Source organism: Populus alba, chromosome 6, assembly GCF_005239225.2.
Source record: "Populus alba chromosome 6, ASM523922v2, whole genome shotgun sequence".
NCBI classification, from domain to species: domain Eukaryota; kingdom Viridiplantae; phylum Streptophyta; class Magnoliopsida; order Malpighiales; family Salicaceae; genus Populus; species Populus alba.
This window is the reverse complement of record NC_133289.1, coordinates 12,816,330-12,835,709: the sequence shown is the minus strand read 5'-3', so window position 1 is coordinate 12,835,709 and position 19,380 is coordinate 12,816,330. Positions and strand designations below refer to the sequence as shown.

Below are 19,380 nucleotides of genomic sequence, written 5' to 3'. Positions count from 1 at the left end.
TTTCTTCAAATTTTCTTGATCAGCAAATTCAGTGTCTCCCGGGATAAACCAATACAGAGAAGTATTCTCATGGAACGGATATGGTCACAAGTGAGCAACTCTTCGGATTTTCCAATTACGATTCTGCCAGGGAAAACCAGCTCGTGACTACTCAAAAACGTAGACAGATGAGACATCAAATGGTAAAAGGACTCGTGAGTTCCTCATAGTTTGCAAGCTCAAAGTCACACGCAGCCATATATTGACACCTTTCAAATAGGAGTTTGATACATTTGCAACAATCGACATACAACTAAAACAATAATAATAAAAAAAAAAAAAAAAAATCATTTCGGTAAGTTATACAGGAAACCATATTCCAATGATATCTCTCACAACCCAGAAGCTTCCTTGAAACCATACGCTCTCTATTCCATGATTAGTGCATGGCATACACTAAATATTAAGACCCTGGGATGTTTTGTGAATTGCAAATGCTTTGAAAACCTCTGCCCTGGAAATTGTAATTGCAGCAGGTTGATTTATTTTAAGCCACGATGACATTTAAGAATCTTTCTTCAGGCCTTCAAGATCGCAATCATAGGGTATCTGCTTGTAAAACAGAACTTTTGTCAAGCACGATAGCCCAAGTTCAAGAACATGAATTCTCATAAGAATTATGGTTCACACGGTAAATGCATTAGTCAAATAGACAAACAGGCTTAACTTTTATATGATTATAAGACCTGGATTATGCAACTACATCTTCACATGAACTCCATACAAAGAAACTTCAAGTAACGATTTCAGCAAGGATATAAATGGAAAACTTAGACTTACCACAAGTTTCAAAGGGTTGCAAGGGAACCGGCATTTGTAAAGTATGACGAGAGATCCACGTGCTGGTCCTCATACATGTTCATGAATGGGTGTTTCTGGTATTGAAATTAGAAAGGGAAAAAAAAGTCAGGCTGTTATGTGTCCACTCATAGCATATACATGGCTAAAAGAGGGGGGGGGGGGGTTATTAGCACTCTGCCGAGTATTAATAGCAATCCATACTGATAGAGATGAGAAAAGAGTGTTAGAGAGCGGACATGAAGTGCCATTAATACTTGGTTGGCAGCTAATTGCCCCACCCAGAAGAACAATCATAGGACTTCAAATACCATCAGTTCATGTGCTGACTGCCTATCCTTTGGATCTTTCTGCACACTGGAGACAAAAGAAGAGGAAAGAAAACAAAGAACCAAGGAATGAAAATCAGTAACTTCACAAGATTATCTGGGTCAAAGTTACTACAGAGGTATTCAGAATGGGTAAAAAGTAGAGCATTAAATTCCCATTAAAAAAAAAAAAAAAAGCAGCTTGCAGCCCTAAAAACAAATTATGTGGAGCATGCCAAAGATCAGGGAAAAAGAGTTTTCATCCGATGATATTTCAAAAATGAAGAGACTAGAAATAAATGGAAAAACATTGGACATGGATAAAAATAATACTTCATGACTTCTGTTTTTTTCTTGATCTTAATTCAACTGCAAATGAACATCCTCAAAAATACGAAAGGATCGGTGCTATATGAGTATTAGAAGGTGCATTAAGAAACTTCAAGCATGACTTATCTTTACCATGCAGATATAAATGAACAAAACTCTGGAGAAAATTGGTCTGGTGGTGCAGAAGGTGGAGGTTGATCAACAATGGCTACCATAAGTTCATAGACATTAGTCCAGCCTTCATCCGGCACAGGAGGGGTAATTGAGAATTCACCGGTTGCAAACTCCAGCAATACCAAGCCCAAGCTCCAAATGTCACTTTTATAGTCATATTGTCCCCCACTAATTCTCTCAGGCTACAAAATAATCGAAAATCTTACTTGATACAAGAGAAAGAAAAAAATCCGGCATTAATATCTTATGTGTAATCAAATTACTTACAGACATATAGTTGTATGTGCCAACAAAAGTATTAGCCTGTCCAGACGTGCTTTGCATGATTGCACTCACTCCAAAGTCTGTAATCTTGACTTCTCCTCTATGATTAATCAACAAATTAGAAGGTTTTAAATCCCGGTGAATGATGTGTTTTTCATGATGAAGATACAACAAACCCTTGAGCACCTGCATTTATGGGACAACAGATAAACAAGTTGGATGATAACGAAATTGGTATTTGCTATAAGTATAGAGAACAAGGGGTTAAATGATTTTCCATGTTTTAACCTGCTTACAGATGGCAGCAAGACATGGTTCTGAAATTTTTTTAACACTTTTCAGAAAATCTGCTAGAGATCCACCATCCATGTACTCTAAGATGATTGAAATGGCACCATTATCATAAAAAGACTGGTAGCACATGACAACATAAGGACATTGTGATGACTGATTAATTTTCAGTTCCTGAGTAATGGCCTTGCGTGCAGACTCTTCGATATTCATTTGGATAACCTGAAATGGAACAAGAATGCCAAATATTTAATAACCGATTAATAACCAAACAGAAACCAAAAGATGATAGGCGTCCCTCCCAGAATACCAGGGAGTAATCTCGGTAGAGTTTATAAGAGCAATTTTCAGTTGAAATAAAAGCAATATTCAAAATAACTGTGAGAGACCTATTCCTCCAAGAGTGTAAGCCCAAGTTCAACTCAAAATACAAGAAAATAGACTGAAGGGCTAGTAGAAGCACCATGTTATTGCTCTATTTTTAGCAAACTAGAAGACATGAATGAAAAGGAGGTTTCCATTCTCAAAACTTAAATCCGGAAAATCTAGTTCGAGTGGAAATGGGTTGATAAAATTTAACTATGGCAAAAGGCAAATAAGGAATCTGGTGCGCCAATGGCGGAAGACTAGGTATTCCTTATCCAACTCAAGGTTTAAAAATGTTAGTGAACAAATCATTTTGATAAGTCAGAAACCAGTGGAAAAACCATGCAGCATGTCTCAAAATAATTTAACCGGGCAGCACAGCAGCTTCAGGCATTAACTGATCTGATACCATACTTACAGACCAAGACGGAAATTGTAGTTAAAATAAAAATAATATAAAAAAAAAAAGCGAGTGAGAGCACGGTAAGCGGTGAATGATATGATGATACCTTCAAGGCAAAAAACTGGCTTGTCCATTTGTGTTGCACCAGCTGCACAATTCCACTACTTCCCTTCCCGATGACCTTAACCATGTCTAGATCCGCTAAACTCAATTGGTTGTCTGTGGGCGTTATAGGTGGTGGCTGAAAACAGTCAGACAACAACTCTTTAAAAAAAAAAAAATTCATAAAAAACCAAGTGCAAATAAATACGAGAGGGATCAATTACTAGCATAATCAATGATAATGATGAGGCACGGATGTAATAATAAAGAAACTGAGAATATGAGAAAAGTTAATCTTACAGGCTGGGTATCTATTTGAGAGACAATCCGAACACCGTCTCGATTGACAAGCAGATCACCATCTCTAAACGTACCGCTTTGGGTTCTGCAATCATTACCAGAAATTAAGAATCATGACAGAGCTTATAGGATGAGAAAGGGAGGTAGATTTTTACAGGAACTTAGCGAAGGAAACTTCCTTAGGAGGAGGGAGAGAGAGCTTAAGCTTGACATTAGGGTTTAAGCTTCCCTTCTTCATTTGCTAGTCTCTGAGGAAAATCAAAAATCAAAAGGTGGGCTGTGGCTGTGGCTGTGGCTGTGGATGCTGCATAAATAAGTAAATCTGTTGAAGTGGCATGAAATGGAAAGGGGTAATAATTCTTATGGGCAGTGCAGGCAGGACTAATCATTGACCATTACAGAGACCCGGAAGAAGCTGAACCTTTCCTTTTTTTTTCCACGTTTACTTTTCCACTCTAGCTACCCCCTTCCTCTTCCCCTCCTTTTTTAAAAAATTTAAATGGTTTATTTTTTTTTTAATATATTTTTTTAATTTTTACTTTGTATTAATATCAAAAATATATTTTTAAAATAAAAAAAAATATATTTTTTTATTATATTTTAAAATAAAAAATAATCGTTATCATAATAACAAACAAACTTTCAACGATATTCAAAACTTTTATTAATTTAATAAAAATAATAATAACATTACCATAGTTGGTTAATCTAACATTATAATTTACTTTTCTTACTTAAATTGAACAAGATACCTATAAATATTTTTTTACAAAATGATAATATTAAAATGTTTATATTACATTTAAAAATAAGAATTTGATTAATATAAGGTCTTTCTTTTTGTGATTTTTATATTGCAATTTTATTTCTTTTATCATTATTACTTAACACCAAATTTAATCTCATCAAGAAAAAGTTGTGGTCATATTACAATTTTTTTTCTTATTAAAGAATTTATTTTATTTTTCCAAATATTATCCACCAATAAAACATGTATTTCAGAAAATATAATAAATTAATTAAAATTTCAAAAAACTACTTTATTTTTTATATGCTTCTTGTTTTGTATTTGAATTTATTTTTAATTTTAATAATTAAAAAATCTCAATAAAATCTGATTCTATCGTAATACAATACTATAATTATATACTAAGGATAAAGGTATAATTTATTAATAAAACTTGTAATAAATATGAAGAGAGATTAACAATTTATAGAGTGAGAGTAACACTATAACACCATCATAATAATATTAAATTTTTATATGATAATGAGTACCTTTATTATCTATTCAGCTTGATTAGGGATGACTATTAATGAAAAAATTGTTTTGAGAGAGGTTGGTTATTGGTGAGAGAAGATGGTGTTGTGTGTGCTAGGCTGTGCATTCTTAGGAATAAAAATATTTATGAGAGAAAAATACTTGTATAAATATTATCTTTATGGCTATACTTGCCCGAGAATGTTAATGTGGCTATCCCTATGCAAGCTTGAGAAATGAATGCACGCCTTTTTTTGGTTTTGGTTAAGGTTTTTATATGAGGTTTCTTCTCATAATTATTGTGAATATTTATGCAAAAGAAAAGAGAAAAACTCTACTCAAGTCCACCCAGGTTAACATTCAAAATCAACGACTCGGTTGTGATACATGGATAACTTTATTGAAAACAAATTGAATAAAACTCTAAAGCTTAATTATCAAACAATTCAATGTTTAAGGGTGCAATAACTCGGTTTTATTTTCAAAATAAGTGAGAAATCCAATTAAAAAAAATAACAAAAATCAATATCAAATTAAATAAATATTGAAGGATAAAACTGAAAAACATGAGCTAAAAAAAAATCAAACTCGAACGAATCTCCTATACCTTGATTAATTTTCTAAATTATGAAATCCAAGACCTAGGTTTAACTAAGAAGCTCAATTCCCAACCAATTTAAATGTTGAATGATGAAATAAGAAAAAAAATATCAATTTAAAAAATTTATCACAGCAAAAAAAATTAGCAATCAAAATAATAAGGATAAAATTTGATAGGAAAAAAACTGCAAGAGGATGAAATCACAAAAAACTATTTAATTTTAAAAATTATCTTACATTAAACAAATATGAATAAAAAAAAGATAGGGATCCAATCTAATATATGAAAAAAAATTAAAGGAAAATGAAATTAAAAAAATCAAATTTAATAAATTACTTTATATAAAATAAATAGCAATAAAAAAACATAAACCACATCTAGAGTAAAACCAATTGAAATGATGCCTTGAAATTTTAAAGGATTAGGAGTAAAAATCAAGGAAAAGCGAAAAAATAAAAAGGTCATCGATGCTAACTGGAGGCTTGTAAGCCACATAAGCTGCCCGGATCATGGAGTGATCGCCACAAAGATTCCAACATATTAATAATTTTTTTAATTATATTTATATTTATATTTATTAAATTACCAAATACCCTCTATGTGAACCTGAATATAACAAAAAAAAAAAAACTATAAGAAAAAAGGCTAAAATACCCTTGGACACTAGCCTTATAATTTCTTGATCTTAAAGGTAATTATATCATTTTACTATGCTAAAAAAATATAAAGACAAAAAAACCCTTTTTGAAAGGCTATTTTTTTTTTAGGGGGTATTTACACTATTTTATTGTGCAAAAACAAAAATCAAAATGACAAAAAAAATACCTAGATGAAAGTTATATATATATTTTTTTAAGAGTAATAAAGTTATTTTATTGTGAAAAAAAAATACACATACCAATTTGTCTCCAAGCAATTTGATAAGGTCCAATAAATCCCCCGAAAAAGATGTAATTACCTCTAATTCAAGCTTTGTTAGTATTTTTAAAAGGTAAAATAGTCATTTTAATATTCCAATCTACATTAAATTATGTTTTGATAAACAGAGAATCTTTTGGTTTTTTATTTAATTAATGTGGGTATTTGGATCAGTTTACACATATCTCGACTAATTCCACGGGTCCTGAAATTAACGATCATATAAATCTTCAATGACCCTGAGGTTTGTGGAACTCGAACTGATAACCTTTAAAAAGCAAAACTACAACCTAACCAGTTAAGTTATACCCTCCCTCATGATTTTCTTTTAGCTTCTATTTTAATAGAAAAGGAAATGACTATTGGCACCAATTTTACCTCAATCAGCACACTCCTGCTAGTTTTTTCCATGAAATAAAATGACCTTCCCAGTTCTATATATCCCGATAATGTTTTTTTGTTTTTAAAATTTTTCTTTTACTTTCAACATTGAAAGAATATTTATCTCCTACTGTGATAGTTTTTGTGTTTTGCTTAACGATAAAAAAATTATTTGGCTAACTAAATAGCTTATATTTTTTACATTGGATAATATAAACTTGGTTTTATAAGAGATAAAATAATATATTTTGTATCCCTGAAAACTTAATTTTTATTTATTTTGCGTACAAACAATTTTAATCAAAACATATATTTTAAAACCATAAATAAAAATGTTTTTTTAACCTATATTTTTAAAACTGAAATAGGAAAAGCAAAAATAAAAGCTCCTACAATGATAAACACAAAGAATGCAACCATTTGCTTTGCAGACTGCGAAAGAAAGCGTAAAAACAAAGCTTCCTCTCCTCTATAATAACAATAACAATAATAATAATAAATAACCTATTATTTATCATTCAAGGTAACTGACCTCGCTGAATCCTTGTATTCTTGAACTCGCTAAAAACCATGCGAGTGGAGGAGGTTAGCGGATAAGATGATGGAAACAGACGTTTCTAATCTTTTGCTGCTGCTGCTGCTGCTACCACCGCAGCCCTTGTTGACTGGCTTGATAGGGACCCTTCCACTTTCTTTAGAAATCAAAGCTAGCAGCATATGGGCCCGCATGCTTCTTCTTCTTCTTCTTCTTCTTCTTCTTCTTCTCATTTCTTGGAAAGAGTTTATGCTTTTTTCTATAATGGTTTTGGTTTCTCAGTTGAGCATAATTGAGTTTGCAGGAGGTTTGCATTAATAGTTAATAGTTCGCAGAATAGGAAGGACATATCACCATGAATTCTGAATTGGCCATTAACACAGAGATAAGAGGTTACTCCAGCTTCCTAGGAATTTAAACTTGTTTCTATTGATTTCCCGGTGTAAAATATAAAAAAAATTATTATTTTGATCTATTTTTAAATAAAAATTATTATAAAAAATAATTGTTACTGTAATATTAAAGGAGTTCTAAAACACCCGATAAAACATTCTTCCCAAGAGCATGTTGACCAAAACTAGCTTACTCACAGGGAAATAATATTGCGATTGAGCTTATGATTCACAGATCACAATTTAGAGCAATATTAGGGAGGGTAGCTAGCGCATGCACCATTTGCCTTGCTCGTTGATAGAACACGTTATCCAGTTTTGTAGCTCTATCCAATTTGCATTGCCTGGTAGATAAAAATTGTTGAATGGGTTAATAAAAAATAAATAAATCCAGGTAGAACAAAATGGCTTCAGATACCACTGCCTCCTTCAAGGAGGATAACCCCACAAGAAACACAAAACCAAAAGCCTCCCAGTAAGAAAATCAGCATAAAAAGACTATATTTTCTCTACTGCAATTTCTTCTGTTTAAGCATGCATGCATGCATCAAAAAACCAAAAACTGATCAATTGTGTTCTCAATCTAGTCGTCTATAGATTCATGATTTGCCTGTCATCTCTCTACTTGTCACGACCCAATTAAAACCAGAAGCTTTCTCTCTCTCTCTCTCTCTCTCTCTCTCTCTCTCTCTCTCTCTTTTAAACCGTGGCCTGTGTTCTGCAATGGACAGACATGTCAAGGTATTAGAAATGGGAAACTTCTCCCTCCATTCAATATTTCAGAGCCCACAAGTGCAATATCTTTGCAGGGCATGGTGTTTACAACTTTGAAATATGGGCGCCATCTCAAACCCTTTCCATATAGCCTTGGTATGATTGGCGAAGTGTTTGGTATGGGTGGATAAAGGTTAGATTAGTGCAGCAGGATAACTTGCTAAAACCAGGAGATAAGCCAACTGCTTCACCATTGTCACTCTACACAGATTTTGCCAGTAACTCTGTTTTTAAAGGACCAAACTAAAAGTTGAAGCTAGCTGATGGAAATAGCCAAACCTAACTCCAGTCTTACGTCTAACGCATGAAGCGGCAACAATAAAATATTCATCCAAAATGAAAATTAGCTGCAGTTGGCCGGAATAAATTAGTCTGACAGCAACACGGACAGGAACATTGTGACAGCACCAGCCTATAAGCTTTATGTATGATGAAAGAAGCTAGCTTCCCCACCAAGCTCAAATAATTAGAAAAAAACTAGAAGATAGCAGTAAGTTAACGGAAGCTTGCTTCCTCAGCAATTATAACGAGAGAGAAAAAAAAAAAAAAAAAAAAAACATTGACCTGAACGCCTCCAGAGAACCTGTTAAAACTTGAAAACTATAGTTGCCGGTCTGAGCGGAGATGATCATTATCGGATGCCAACATTGCGAAGTTCAGGATTCACAAACATCAAGTAAAGGAAACAGGTTAATAATTTCTTCTTTGCAAGGATTTCATGCTCGGATTAAAATTTTGTTTGTTTATGAGCCTTAAATAATGAAAATCTAGTGAAATAAACATTCGAAATACATATTTCTTGGAATGGCATAATATGGATAAAGGTAACATCTTTCTTCAGTTTCACATTATTAATGCCTTTTCGTTCTTTGCTAAGCTCAGTTTGGATGTACTATCACGAATTCCAAACAATGGCAAATAAATACATAAAAACTTTGTATTGAACTATATTATGTGCATTGAACATCCAAACAATACCGTAACACAAAAACGTGATATGTTTTCATTACAAAGCATCAAAAGCTACAGCTTGTAAAATGTATGTTAAAAACAACACATCCGTTCAAGATTTCACTAAAAGTACATATCCTGGGACAAAAATTATTTCCAGGTAAACATTATACTATTTTCTCTATAATTAACTCCTAGCATCCGCAACACAATGACCAAGCCATCTTCAATGGTTGATGTTGAAGGAGAATTTTGATAGCAACTGCGGAACTCCTGATATTATTGGTCCATATGTCTACAAAATATTATAATTGGTGAGCATTAGAAATGAAAACCACCTTTATGAAATTTTAACAAAGAGATGTCCAAGGCAATTGAATCAGTTAGGATTTAGGAGCAATCCGATAGCAATTGGAGAAACAAGTTAGTGATGCAATATGAATATGAGACTACAATCAGCAAGACAGAAGGGAAAGACAGCAGCCCATCAATATCCCCCAAACTTCATCTCTCAAGGACAACTTAAATGCATTCCACAACGTAATAAAGCCAAATAAATCTTCTGTAAAATAAAAATTTGATCACTGATTTAATCTCTACAGACATCCAAACACCATTGATGTTTGCCGATCCCCGTAAATAGTTAGTTATACCTTATGATTTTCATGAACTTGGCATAAAGGAACTGCAAGCAGTTTAAGGTTCTTTGGTACAATGAACTTTCGACTGGCTGGTAACTTTACAAGGTAGAGTTTCGTGCATTCCTGAATAATGAAACAAGTATTATTAATGACCTTCAGAAACCAGAACTTTGAGGGAACAGTTTCAGCGTACTTACCTTAGGCACTTTGAGATTAGGGGGCAAGTACGGATACAACAAGGTTTCAAAGTCAGACCTCCACCACATTCCAAGGCAATCTCCCACCTAAAACATTGATAATCCGTAACCTCCAAGAACATGCAAGGGTAATACCACAACTAAACACAATTTTGATTACCTCCCAGTGATCAGTTTCATCTTCATTCACAGAAAGCATTCTTGATAGCTTACGTTGCAATCCATCAATATCTGAAAAGTCCAAAAACACACACTTCAATAATTCCTTAGAAGCATACCCCTTGGTTCAAGAGCGATTTACCTTCCTAATTTCAGTTTCATAGAATTGCTTAATTACAGTTTAAGATTTACCTGATTCACCTGGTCTTAATCGACCACCAGGTAGCTTAAAGAAAGCATTTCTTACTTGCAATAGCAAAAGATGGGGATGTTTGAACAACTCAACCTGATTTAACAACCATTTAAACCTTTTAGTATAGTGTATTATCAAAAGCTAAGATTTCGTAATTGTACAGTTGAAACATTAAAACTGTTCATTTTAACATGTTATCAGAGGCTAGTTTCTTAAACGCTAGAGGGAGACGTTTGAACAGCTCAACTTTACAAACATAAAATCTTCTGTTCAATATGTTATCATATTCCAAGTTTTCTTAGCCACAGGATTGAAAAGATTGCGGATTCCAAGCTTTTTCATAGAGTCTCCACATCGCACACCTTCATTTCTCCTTTATAAAGCAAAGGAGAGGAAGGGGGTTAAGGACTGGTGCTGCACCCTTCAAAACGATGTGAATCAAAGTGTGGAAATCCAGTTGCCTTGCCCACTATGGTAGCTGTAGCGAGAACCTTATCATATCCTGTACTGCAAGATGCCCGTCTTCCCAAGTTCCTACTTGTTTTAATCAATTTGCTAAAACTTTAAAAAACTACAACATGCTTGTTATGGTCATCACATGATTTTATCTATCAATTCTTTCAAGATTAAATCAAAAACAGCAAAGAAAACACTAGCAAAAGACACACTACTGTGCTAATTTTCATTCAGCAAGCCCTCAAACAACTTCAAGAGACAATCAAACAAAAACATAGAGAATAAAGAATTTAAAAGAAAGACGATATTGAAAGGAAGCAATGAACTAACCAGCATAACAGCTTGCACACAAGTCCTCAGTCCACGAGCATTAAAGCTGAATTTAAACAAATAAATTAATTCAAAATACAATTCTCAAGTTAGTACAAAATCAATGGACTAAATAAAGAATAGAGCTACTATATTGAACAAAAAAGAAAAGAAAACAGAGAGAGAGTACTTGGATTTCATTCTTTGGACACGGTCAGCTACAGTTTCATCCCTGAAAACAATAGGGTCTTTGGATCCAAAGTAATAACTACCCAGAGGATATATTTCTATTACAGTGCTTTGATGATTGTTATTGTCAGTTACAGTTACTGAATGATCACCCATCTTCAGCTCTGCCCCCGACACGCCCACACAGAACCAGAGAGACCTTAGAATATAAATAGAATACTACACCACTTAGTTAATACTTAGTAATAATAAAGAAAGAATTTTCACCAAAAAGATAAATAAAGAAAGAATACAAGTGGAGAAATTAATTAAAAATATATATATATATATATATATATATATATATATATATAAAAAAAGGACGTACGAGCCTTTTGATTTTTGGTTCCAGTAATTTTGATAAAGTTAACAAAAACACCCCTTTAAATAAATAGAATTAAAAACAAATACATGTCGGCATATAAATATATTTGGTTATATATATTTATATTGACACATACACACACACACACACACTTAAAAAGGTATTTTACATTTCGTATATATCAGCATATACCAATGGTAGTAATATTAGCAAATATGAGAGCATTTAGTTATAAAACAGTATATTGATTTGTGGTCCGCAACACATTAATATTTGGTTAATATTACAACAGATTAATATTATTTTTTAAAAAATATTAAAAATATAAAAATATTTCAATAATGTTATGAAATCTAATAAAATGAGTTAATTTTTAAAGCTTCACTCAACTTTATACTAGTCAGAACCAGACGTCTTGAATCAAACAACCATGTCAAACTCAATTAAAATAAGACCCATGTTTTGGTATGTTAACCATATCAGACCCAAACATTGTTGTCAAACCAGAGTAGCTTAGGTGAGGTGTGGTTACCAGACCTAGACACAGATCTGGCATTGTTGTCACACGCGTCCCTAAATTTCAATCAATTCTTTTTATTAATCTCTAATTTTAATAAAGAAATTATCTACAAAATTATACAAATTAAAATAATCAAAAGGACAATAAATCTTTTATATATACAGTATTTTCTTTTACTATAACATAATTTATCAGTTCAAAAGTTTTCTCTTATGATCATATATTTTAAATTTTCATATATACTAAAAGTTATAATGTAGAATAAATTCTCCTTGTAACAAACTTTGACAATTAGATCATGCAACAGCATCTCAAATTTAAAAAAAAAAAAAAACATAAAGCCTTTAAAAAAATATCCAACACTTAGATGGAAACATAAAATTAATATTGTCATCCATAATGCATACGAAAAAGAGAAGTTTATTTTTGAAGACTTGAAGTAAATCACTTAGAACTCAATATTTTTTCTCATTATTTCCTTGTCGAATATAATAAATTTATAAAATAAGTTCCACAAACAAACAAAAAAACATTTACGGTTAAGTTCTACTACATATGAATACAAAATCTGCTTGAATAATATATCATTTGTTTTTTGTAATTTAATCATGCTTTTAAAAAATTTAAATTTTTTTGACTTAGATGCAGGTTTGGCAGCAACAATGTGTGGGTTTGACAACAATGTCAGATCCACACATGGTTGCCAAACACATCCCTAAAACTCACTCAATTTTTTTTATTAATCTCTCATTTTAGTGAAGAAATAATTTACAAAATTATACAAATTAAGATAGTTAAAAGAACAATAAGTCTTTTACATATACAATATTTTCTTTTCCTACAACATAATCTATCAGTTCAAAAGTTTTTTTTTATGATCATATATTTTAAATTTTCATATATATTAATAGTTATAATGTAGAATAAATTCTTCTTATAACAAACTTTGATAATTAGATCACGCGACAATATCTCAAATTTAAAAAAAACATGAACCCTTTAAAAAAAACTATCAAACGCATGGATGGAAACATAAAATTAATATTTTCATCCACAATGCATACAAAAAATATAAGTTTATTTTTGAAGACTTGAAATAAATCACTAGAACTCAACTCTTTTTTTTTCATTATTTCCTCGTCGAATATAACAAATTTATAAAATAAGTTGCACAAAAAAAAAAGTTTGTAGTTAAGTTCTATGTATATGAATGAGCCAGTATTTGTTTTTGCAGTCCAATTATGTTTTTGAAAAATTTTAATTTTTTTGGCCCAGACGCTTGACCCAGGGACAGGTATGTCAAACAAAGGTGCGTGAATCGGCATGATTGCTAGACCCAGGTGCTTGGATCAAGGCCCAAGCAACTTGGATCTGGCAACTATGCCTGACTTGACAAACAATAAACAAAGAAAACAATTGTGCACTTTAGTTATCAAAATAGAAAAAAGAAAGAAAAAAACACAAACAATTGATCACCGACGGCAATTCAACCACTATCTGCCTACATGCCCCATACCATATGGAAGAGTTCACGGCTATGCATCTAGTGAGACGATAGATGACCAGATTTAGCCACCGGAAAGCATCACATGCGCCTCCTTAATGGTGTGGGCGCCACTTATTTGCTGGGAAGAAAAAGAAAGCCAAAGAAACGTCTCGTGAAAAGATGAGAAATTGAAAGTCAAACTAGTATTACAATCCATAGTAAAAGGTCTCTTGATCTACAATGATTTCCCCACACCATTTAACTTTTGTTATAACTAGGTAGCTTGCCTCGCGATGTTAAATTTTTTAAAGTATAAACAAAAAACAATGTTTAAATGTTGTAAATGTTGTTTTTTTTTAAATAACTACTCAACATCATACAAAAAAAACCTGAAAAAATAACAACAGTCAATTTTCAAGAATCAAAACGATGAAAGATGAAATCAGGAAAAAAAAACAATGAACAAAAAAAGTAAAAAAAAAAACAAATTAAAATTTGATAAAAGGACAAAGAATAAAAATTAAAGATCAAATCATTTAGGGAAAAAACCTCAAATATCATCAAATATTGAATTGAAGGGAGAAATTAAAAATTCTTAAGGCCACAACTTTTCACAAAAGAATCCAAAACAAAAATCAAAATTAAGAGAATGAGGGGTCAATTTGAAAAAAAATAAAAAATCAAAATTAAAGTTATGCTCGGCCCAACGGGTTTACTCATGACCAAAGCTTGGAATGAAGGACTAGTGTTGCACCCTTAGGCTAGCCTGGTTTTGAAAAGAAATTGGAATAAAGCACAAAAAATGTTTGATGCTTATATTTAATTTAAATGTAAAAATCCTCATAAGAAAAACAAAATTGGACAAAGCCTGAAAAAAAATAATTCGGTAACACGTGTTTTTTTCTCTCAAAATGAATGGAAAATATCTTAGGAAGTGGAAAAAAAATAAGGAAACATCTAAAGATGAAACCGATAACCAATGATCTAAAAAGGGAAAAGAAACAAGGCAAATTCGCATGAACCTTTTAAACTCAGGTTAATCCCTCTAAGCTGGAAACCGTTAAATTCCACACCTATGCTCGACTAAGAAGCTCAATGTAAAACATATTTAATGTTGAAGGGTGAGATAAGATAACTTAATCAAAAAAGATATTTTTAAAAAAGCAAGATCTAACAAAGAGTACAAAAAAAGAAAAAATTGAGGCAATATTAGATCAATTTAATGTTAAAAAATGAAATAATATAATTTAAGAAAAAAAAAATTAAAGAGGTCGATCTAGCAAAGATGGAAAAAAAAAACGAGGTAACACGTATTACTCTTAAAAACTCAACAAAGTCCCATCAAAAATGGAAAAAAACATTGAATGATGAAACAACAAAAAAAACATATTAAAAAAAGGAATGAAAAAAACCTAGCAAATTTGAATGAACCTTTTAACTCCATATTAATATCTCAAACTCGTAACTCGTTAAGCTCTAGACCCGTGCTCCATCAAAAAGCTCAACACCTGAAAAATTTAATGTTAAAAGATGAAATTACAAAATAAAAATAAAATAAAAATTCAACAGGTAAAAAAACCCGAGAAGAATGAAATAAAAAAAACAAACTAATTCTATAAAACCATTTTAAACACAATAAATAGAAATGAAAATAATGAGGACCAAATTAAACATATGAAAAAAAAATCCATAAGGGATGAAATTGAAAAAAATTCTAATTTTATAAATTATTTTAAATAAGAAAAATGCTAATCAAAAGATCAAGGATGAAATCTAAAAAAAAAAAATTGAATGGTTGCATTGAATTTTGTAAAGACCAAATTTCAAATATAAAAAAATCTATCGGGGATGAAATTGAAAACAATGTCTTTTTGTATAAATTATCTCAAATATTAATCAAAAGATCAATGATCAATTCTGAAGACAAAACTAATTAAAGGGTTGTATTGAATTTCTTATGGACAACATGCTTTCCTAGGATGAGAGAGAGGGAAAAAAACAACAACAAAGCAATGACCATTGATCGTGAACCAAAGGCGGAGAAGAAACACACGCTGCCTAGTCAGGTAGGCATCACTAAGAGGATTCAATTTCTGCCTTGGAAGCTGCCATTTGGTCACGTATCTTGGCCGCACACGCTACCACAATTGTTTTGGTGCCCCACACGCCTCCAATTTAATAATGTAAATAATATAATATAACTAGTAAAAGATACAATAACCCCTCTTTCAATTTGATAATTGCCCAAAAAATCAAAAGAAAAATACATAAAGGCCCTTGTACACCCGTTTCTTTTTCTTTCTTTTTTTCTTCAAGGAGTAAGTTCGTGAATTCACTATACAATTAAAGTTGAAACGCCAAAAATACCTCGAAGTGATAGGTACATATCATTTTGTTTTAAAGGTAAAAAACCCATTACATTGTGCCAAAATTTTATGTGAAGACCAAACCGCCCCTAATGAATTTAGCAATGTTGATCGAATCCCCGTGAAAATACAAAAACACCCTTAAAAGCAATATCTTTTAATTTGTGAAAAAAGACTTAAATGTCATAACACCATTCTAATCCAAAGTGCTATGAGTCTAAGACCACAATAAAAGACTGATGTCTTTTAGGTTTTTTTTTTTTTTTTTGTAATTACTAAGGGAAAAGTTGAAACTAAAAAAAGGCATATATTTCTTACACGTAAGCGTATAATTTCTTTTGTATATAATTGGCATAACATATCAACAAATTTAAATCTACCAAGGTTTTCTTTTAATTTGAGCCTAACAAGGCTCCTGTAATTTGTTTTTTCTCTTTAAACCTAGCAAGGTTCTAGTAAATTTAAATTTAGCAAGACTCTAAAAAATTTAAATTCAACAAGATTGTTTTTTATTTTGAATTCAATAAGGCTTCAACGAATTTAAGTTTGGCAAGACTCTAACAAATTTGAACTCAATAAAGCCTCGTGTAATTTTTATTTTATTTTTAAGCCCAACAAGGCTCCAATGAATTTGAGTTTGAACCCAACAAGGTTCTCTTTTATTTTAAACCCAGCAAGGCTCTTGCAAATTCTTTTTTCTTTTCAGTCCCCACAAGACTCCAACAAATTTCAGTCCAACAAAACTCCAACAAAATTAAACCCAACAAGGCTCCCTTTTATTTTGAGCCCAACAAGATTCCTGGGGTGTTTTTTTTAGCCTGACAAAGTTCCAGTCAATTTGAGTCCAACAATAGTCCAAAAAATTTAAACCTAGTAAGGTTCTATTTTATTTTGAGCCTAGTAAGGATCCTGTAATTTTTTTTTTCTTTTTGAGCTTAGTAGGGCTCTAACAAATTTAAATCCAGCAAGGTTATCTATTATTTCACCCCAACAAAGCTCTTGTATTTTGTTTTTAGCCCAGTAGGGCTCAACTAATTTGAGTCCAGCAAGACTAACCTTTTCTTTATAAGTTTACTAAACAAAGCCTAAGAAAAAGCAATTTTGTAGATTTTGTACCGTAAACATTGTAAGGAGGGGGAAGCTGCTATAACTTAATTTATGACCCCTCTCAAATATCCAGAAATATATTTTAGTCAAAAAAGAAAAACATATTTCAAAAAAATCAAAGAAAGAAAAAAAGAGAGAAAAATTAAAAAATTGCAATCATGGGTGAAATTTGGAAGAAATTAAAAGAAGCGTGTTGAAATTAGCTAAAAAATAAAAACTAAAACACAGAGGACTAAATTAGAAAACACATTAATATTGGGACTATTTTAGTACAATTAGGGATAAAAAGAGAAGAAATTGAAGAAAATGGTTGAAATTGGTTGAACACTGTAAATTAGAAGTCAATAACCAAATTGAAAATAATGCCAATATTGAAGGACTATATTTAATATAATAAAAAAATTGAAAGAAATAAAGAGAAAAGGATTGAAATTGGCTAAAAATAATTAATTAAAGGTTCGATGACCAAACTTAGGGGACCATTAAAAAAACATCCTCATTACTTAAAAAACATCATTTTACAATTTAAAAATACAGAAGTAAGTGAAACAAAACACTTCATTTTAATTAAAATAGATTATTTCACGTGAAATAGTGTCATTTCACTCAAGAAGAAGAAAAAGAAGCAAAAGGCTAAAAAGATGTTGTTTTGGTGCATGACACCAAAATAATGCCTTTTTCTTCCCAAGACGCTATTGTGCATGTTTGTTTGCTTGTTTTTTTTCTTCATTGTTTTGGTCAGATGTTTGGCCTTTTATTTTTCTCATCCAAACCTCCTACTCAACCCAAAAAACACATCACTCTCCTTATATGCATGTTTACACATGGCTAGCTCAAGAAATGAAGCTTTAAACTTTTAAAACACTACAAAAATCGGTGAAGAGCAATTTGAGCATCTCGCCAATGTGTAAAATTACTATGAAAGGTTGAGATTAACCTAAAAGGACTAATGACCATAATCATGCCACCAAGAAGAGTTCTAGAACCTTCATCATTGCCTATAAATAAAGAGGTGAAGCAAAAAACAAAGACACCTTGAGTTAGAGAGAGAAGAATACTAAGAGAGAGAAAGAGAATAAAAGGAGTTTTTTAGATATAAATCGAGGTGGTATGAGTTATTAAGAGAGAGAAAGAGAAATAAAAAGAAGAAAGAAAGCAGATAAATGAGAGAAAAGAGATGAAACCTGAAAAGAGAAAAAAAGCTCGAGAAAACCACCCAAAACTAAACCAACCTGCGACCCAACCCCATCACTTACATCACTAGCCACCATCATCCATCAAAATAGCTCCTTCCTTATTTAGAACAAGCTCTAGGGTAAGACTCTAACTCTTTTTTTCTCTTTTTTACTCTAATTTTTTGCATTGAGGTTACTATTCACCAAAATTTTATTTTCTTTGTATAGACTTTCAAATAGTATAAGATTTATTTTGTAAAACTGTAATGTCACCTTTTTACATATGCATTGGTTTGAAAAAAAATTCTATTTTTAGAAATCAGCAACTTTTCACTCATGCAATTTTTTTATGTTCCTTTTGTTTTATTTTATTTTTAATGGCTTTTAATAATGTTATTAGAACTTTATAAGACTGTTTTGTCATGTTTTTACTTATAAGTGTGAAAAGTTTATTTTTAGAAATTAACAATTTCTCACACATGCATTTGTTATTTTATTTTTATTGGATTTGAAATAACATTATTATCATTTTGTATATTTGTGTTGTCACCTTTCTATGTGTGTGTGCATGTAAATATTTATTTTTTAAACAAGAATAAAAATTGTGTTGACAAATTTCATCAAGTTTGCATCATGTTTTAATGTAAGCTTGATATTTAAACAGCTAGGAAAACATGTCTCATAGTTTTTAGGAACCGAAGTAGGCCTAACATGATGTTTTCAACTTTAAAAAATATGTGTCAGTGAGTTTATGTCAAGTTAACTACATGTTTTTTTAAAACTTGGGTTTTAATGGTTAGGTCGATGAGTCTTCTAGATTTAAAAACCAATATAGGCTTAGCACAATGTTTTTAACCAAAAAAAAAAAAAAAAAGGAAAACTAAAAGAAATCATCAAATTATGAGACTTATTATTCAAGGCCCAATACTAACTCGACCAAATCCACCAATAATAAATGACTAGATAATAAGCCTGGAAATAATTTGGATAACAATGGCATGCATACAGGTAAGTTTAGGAGAAAACATAA

At 31.4% G+C, this 19,380-nt stretch overlaps 2 protein-coding genes across 3 annotated transcripts; both read right to left on the bottom strand.

Annotated features, from left to right (window-relative positions):
• Positions 1-209: 209 nt before the first annotated feature.
• Positions 210-3,827, bottom strand: LOC118047974 (mitogen-activated protein kinase kinase SIPKK). 2 transcript variants are annotated; one of them, XR_004687412.2, is made up of 9 exons: positions 3,531-3,827; positions 3,376-3,460; positions 3,080-3,214; positions 2,202-2,426; positions 1,917-2,099; positions 1,608-1,831; positions 1,077-1,194; positions 820-914; positions 210-588 (listed from the first exon to the last, which is right to left on the bottom strand). XR_004687412.2 is itself a non-coding variant. In XM_035057455.2 (9 exons), the coding sequence occupies exons 1-8, from the start codon at positions 3,611-3,613 to the stop codon at positions 828-830; spliced, it is 1,068 nt and encodes a 355-aa protein (XP_034913346.1). In that variant the 5' UTR covers positions 3,614-3,825; the 3' UTR covers positions 210-588; positions 820-827. The 2 variants fall into 2 exon arrangements, 1 of the variants encoding a protein (XP_034913346.1); XM_035057455.2 differs by having other exon boundaries at positions 1,149-1,194; positions 3,531-3,825.
• Positions 3,828-9,217: 5,390 nt separating this feature from the next.
• Positions 9,218-11,569, bottom strand: LOC118047975 (pre-mRNA cleavage factor Im 25 kDa subunit 1). Its single transcript, XM_035057457.2, has 7 exons — positions 11,334-11,569; positions 11,165-11,210; positions 10,378-10,471; positions 10,187-10,257; positions 10,027-10,113; positions 9,842-9,952; positions 9,218-9,483 (listed from the first exon to the last, which is right to left on the bottom strand). The coding sequence occupies exons 1-7, from the start codon at positions 11,486-11,488 to the stop codon at positions 9,415-9,417; spliced, it is 633 nt and encodes a 210-aa protein (XP_034913348.1). The 5' UTR covers positions 11,489-11,569; the 3' UTR covers positions 9,218-9,414.
• Positions 11,570-19,380: the final 7,811 nt, after the last annotated feature.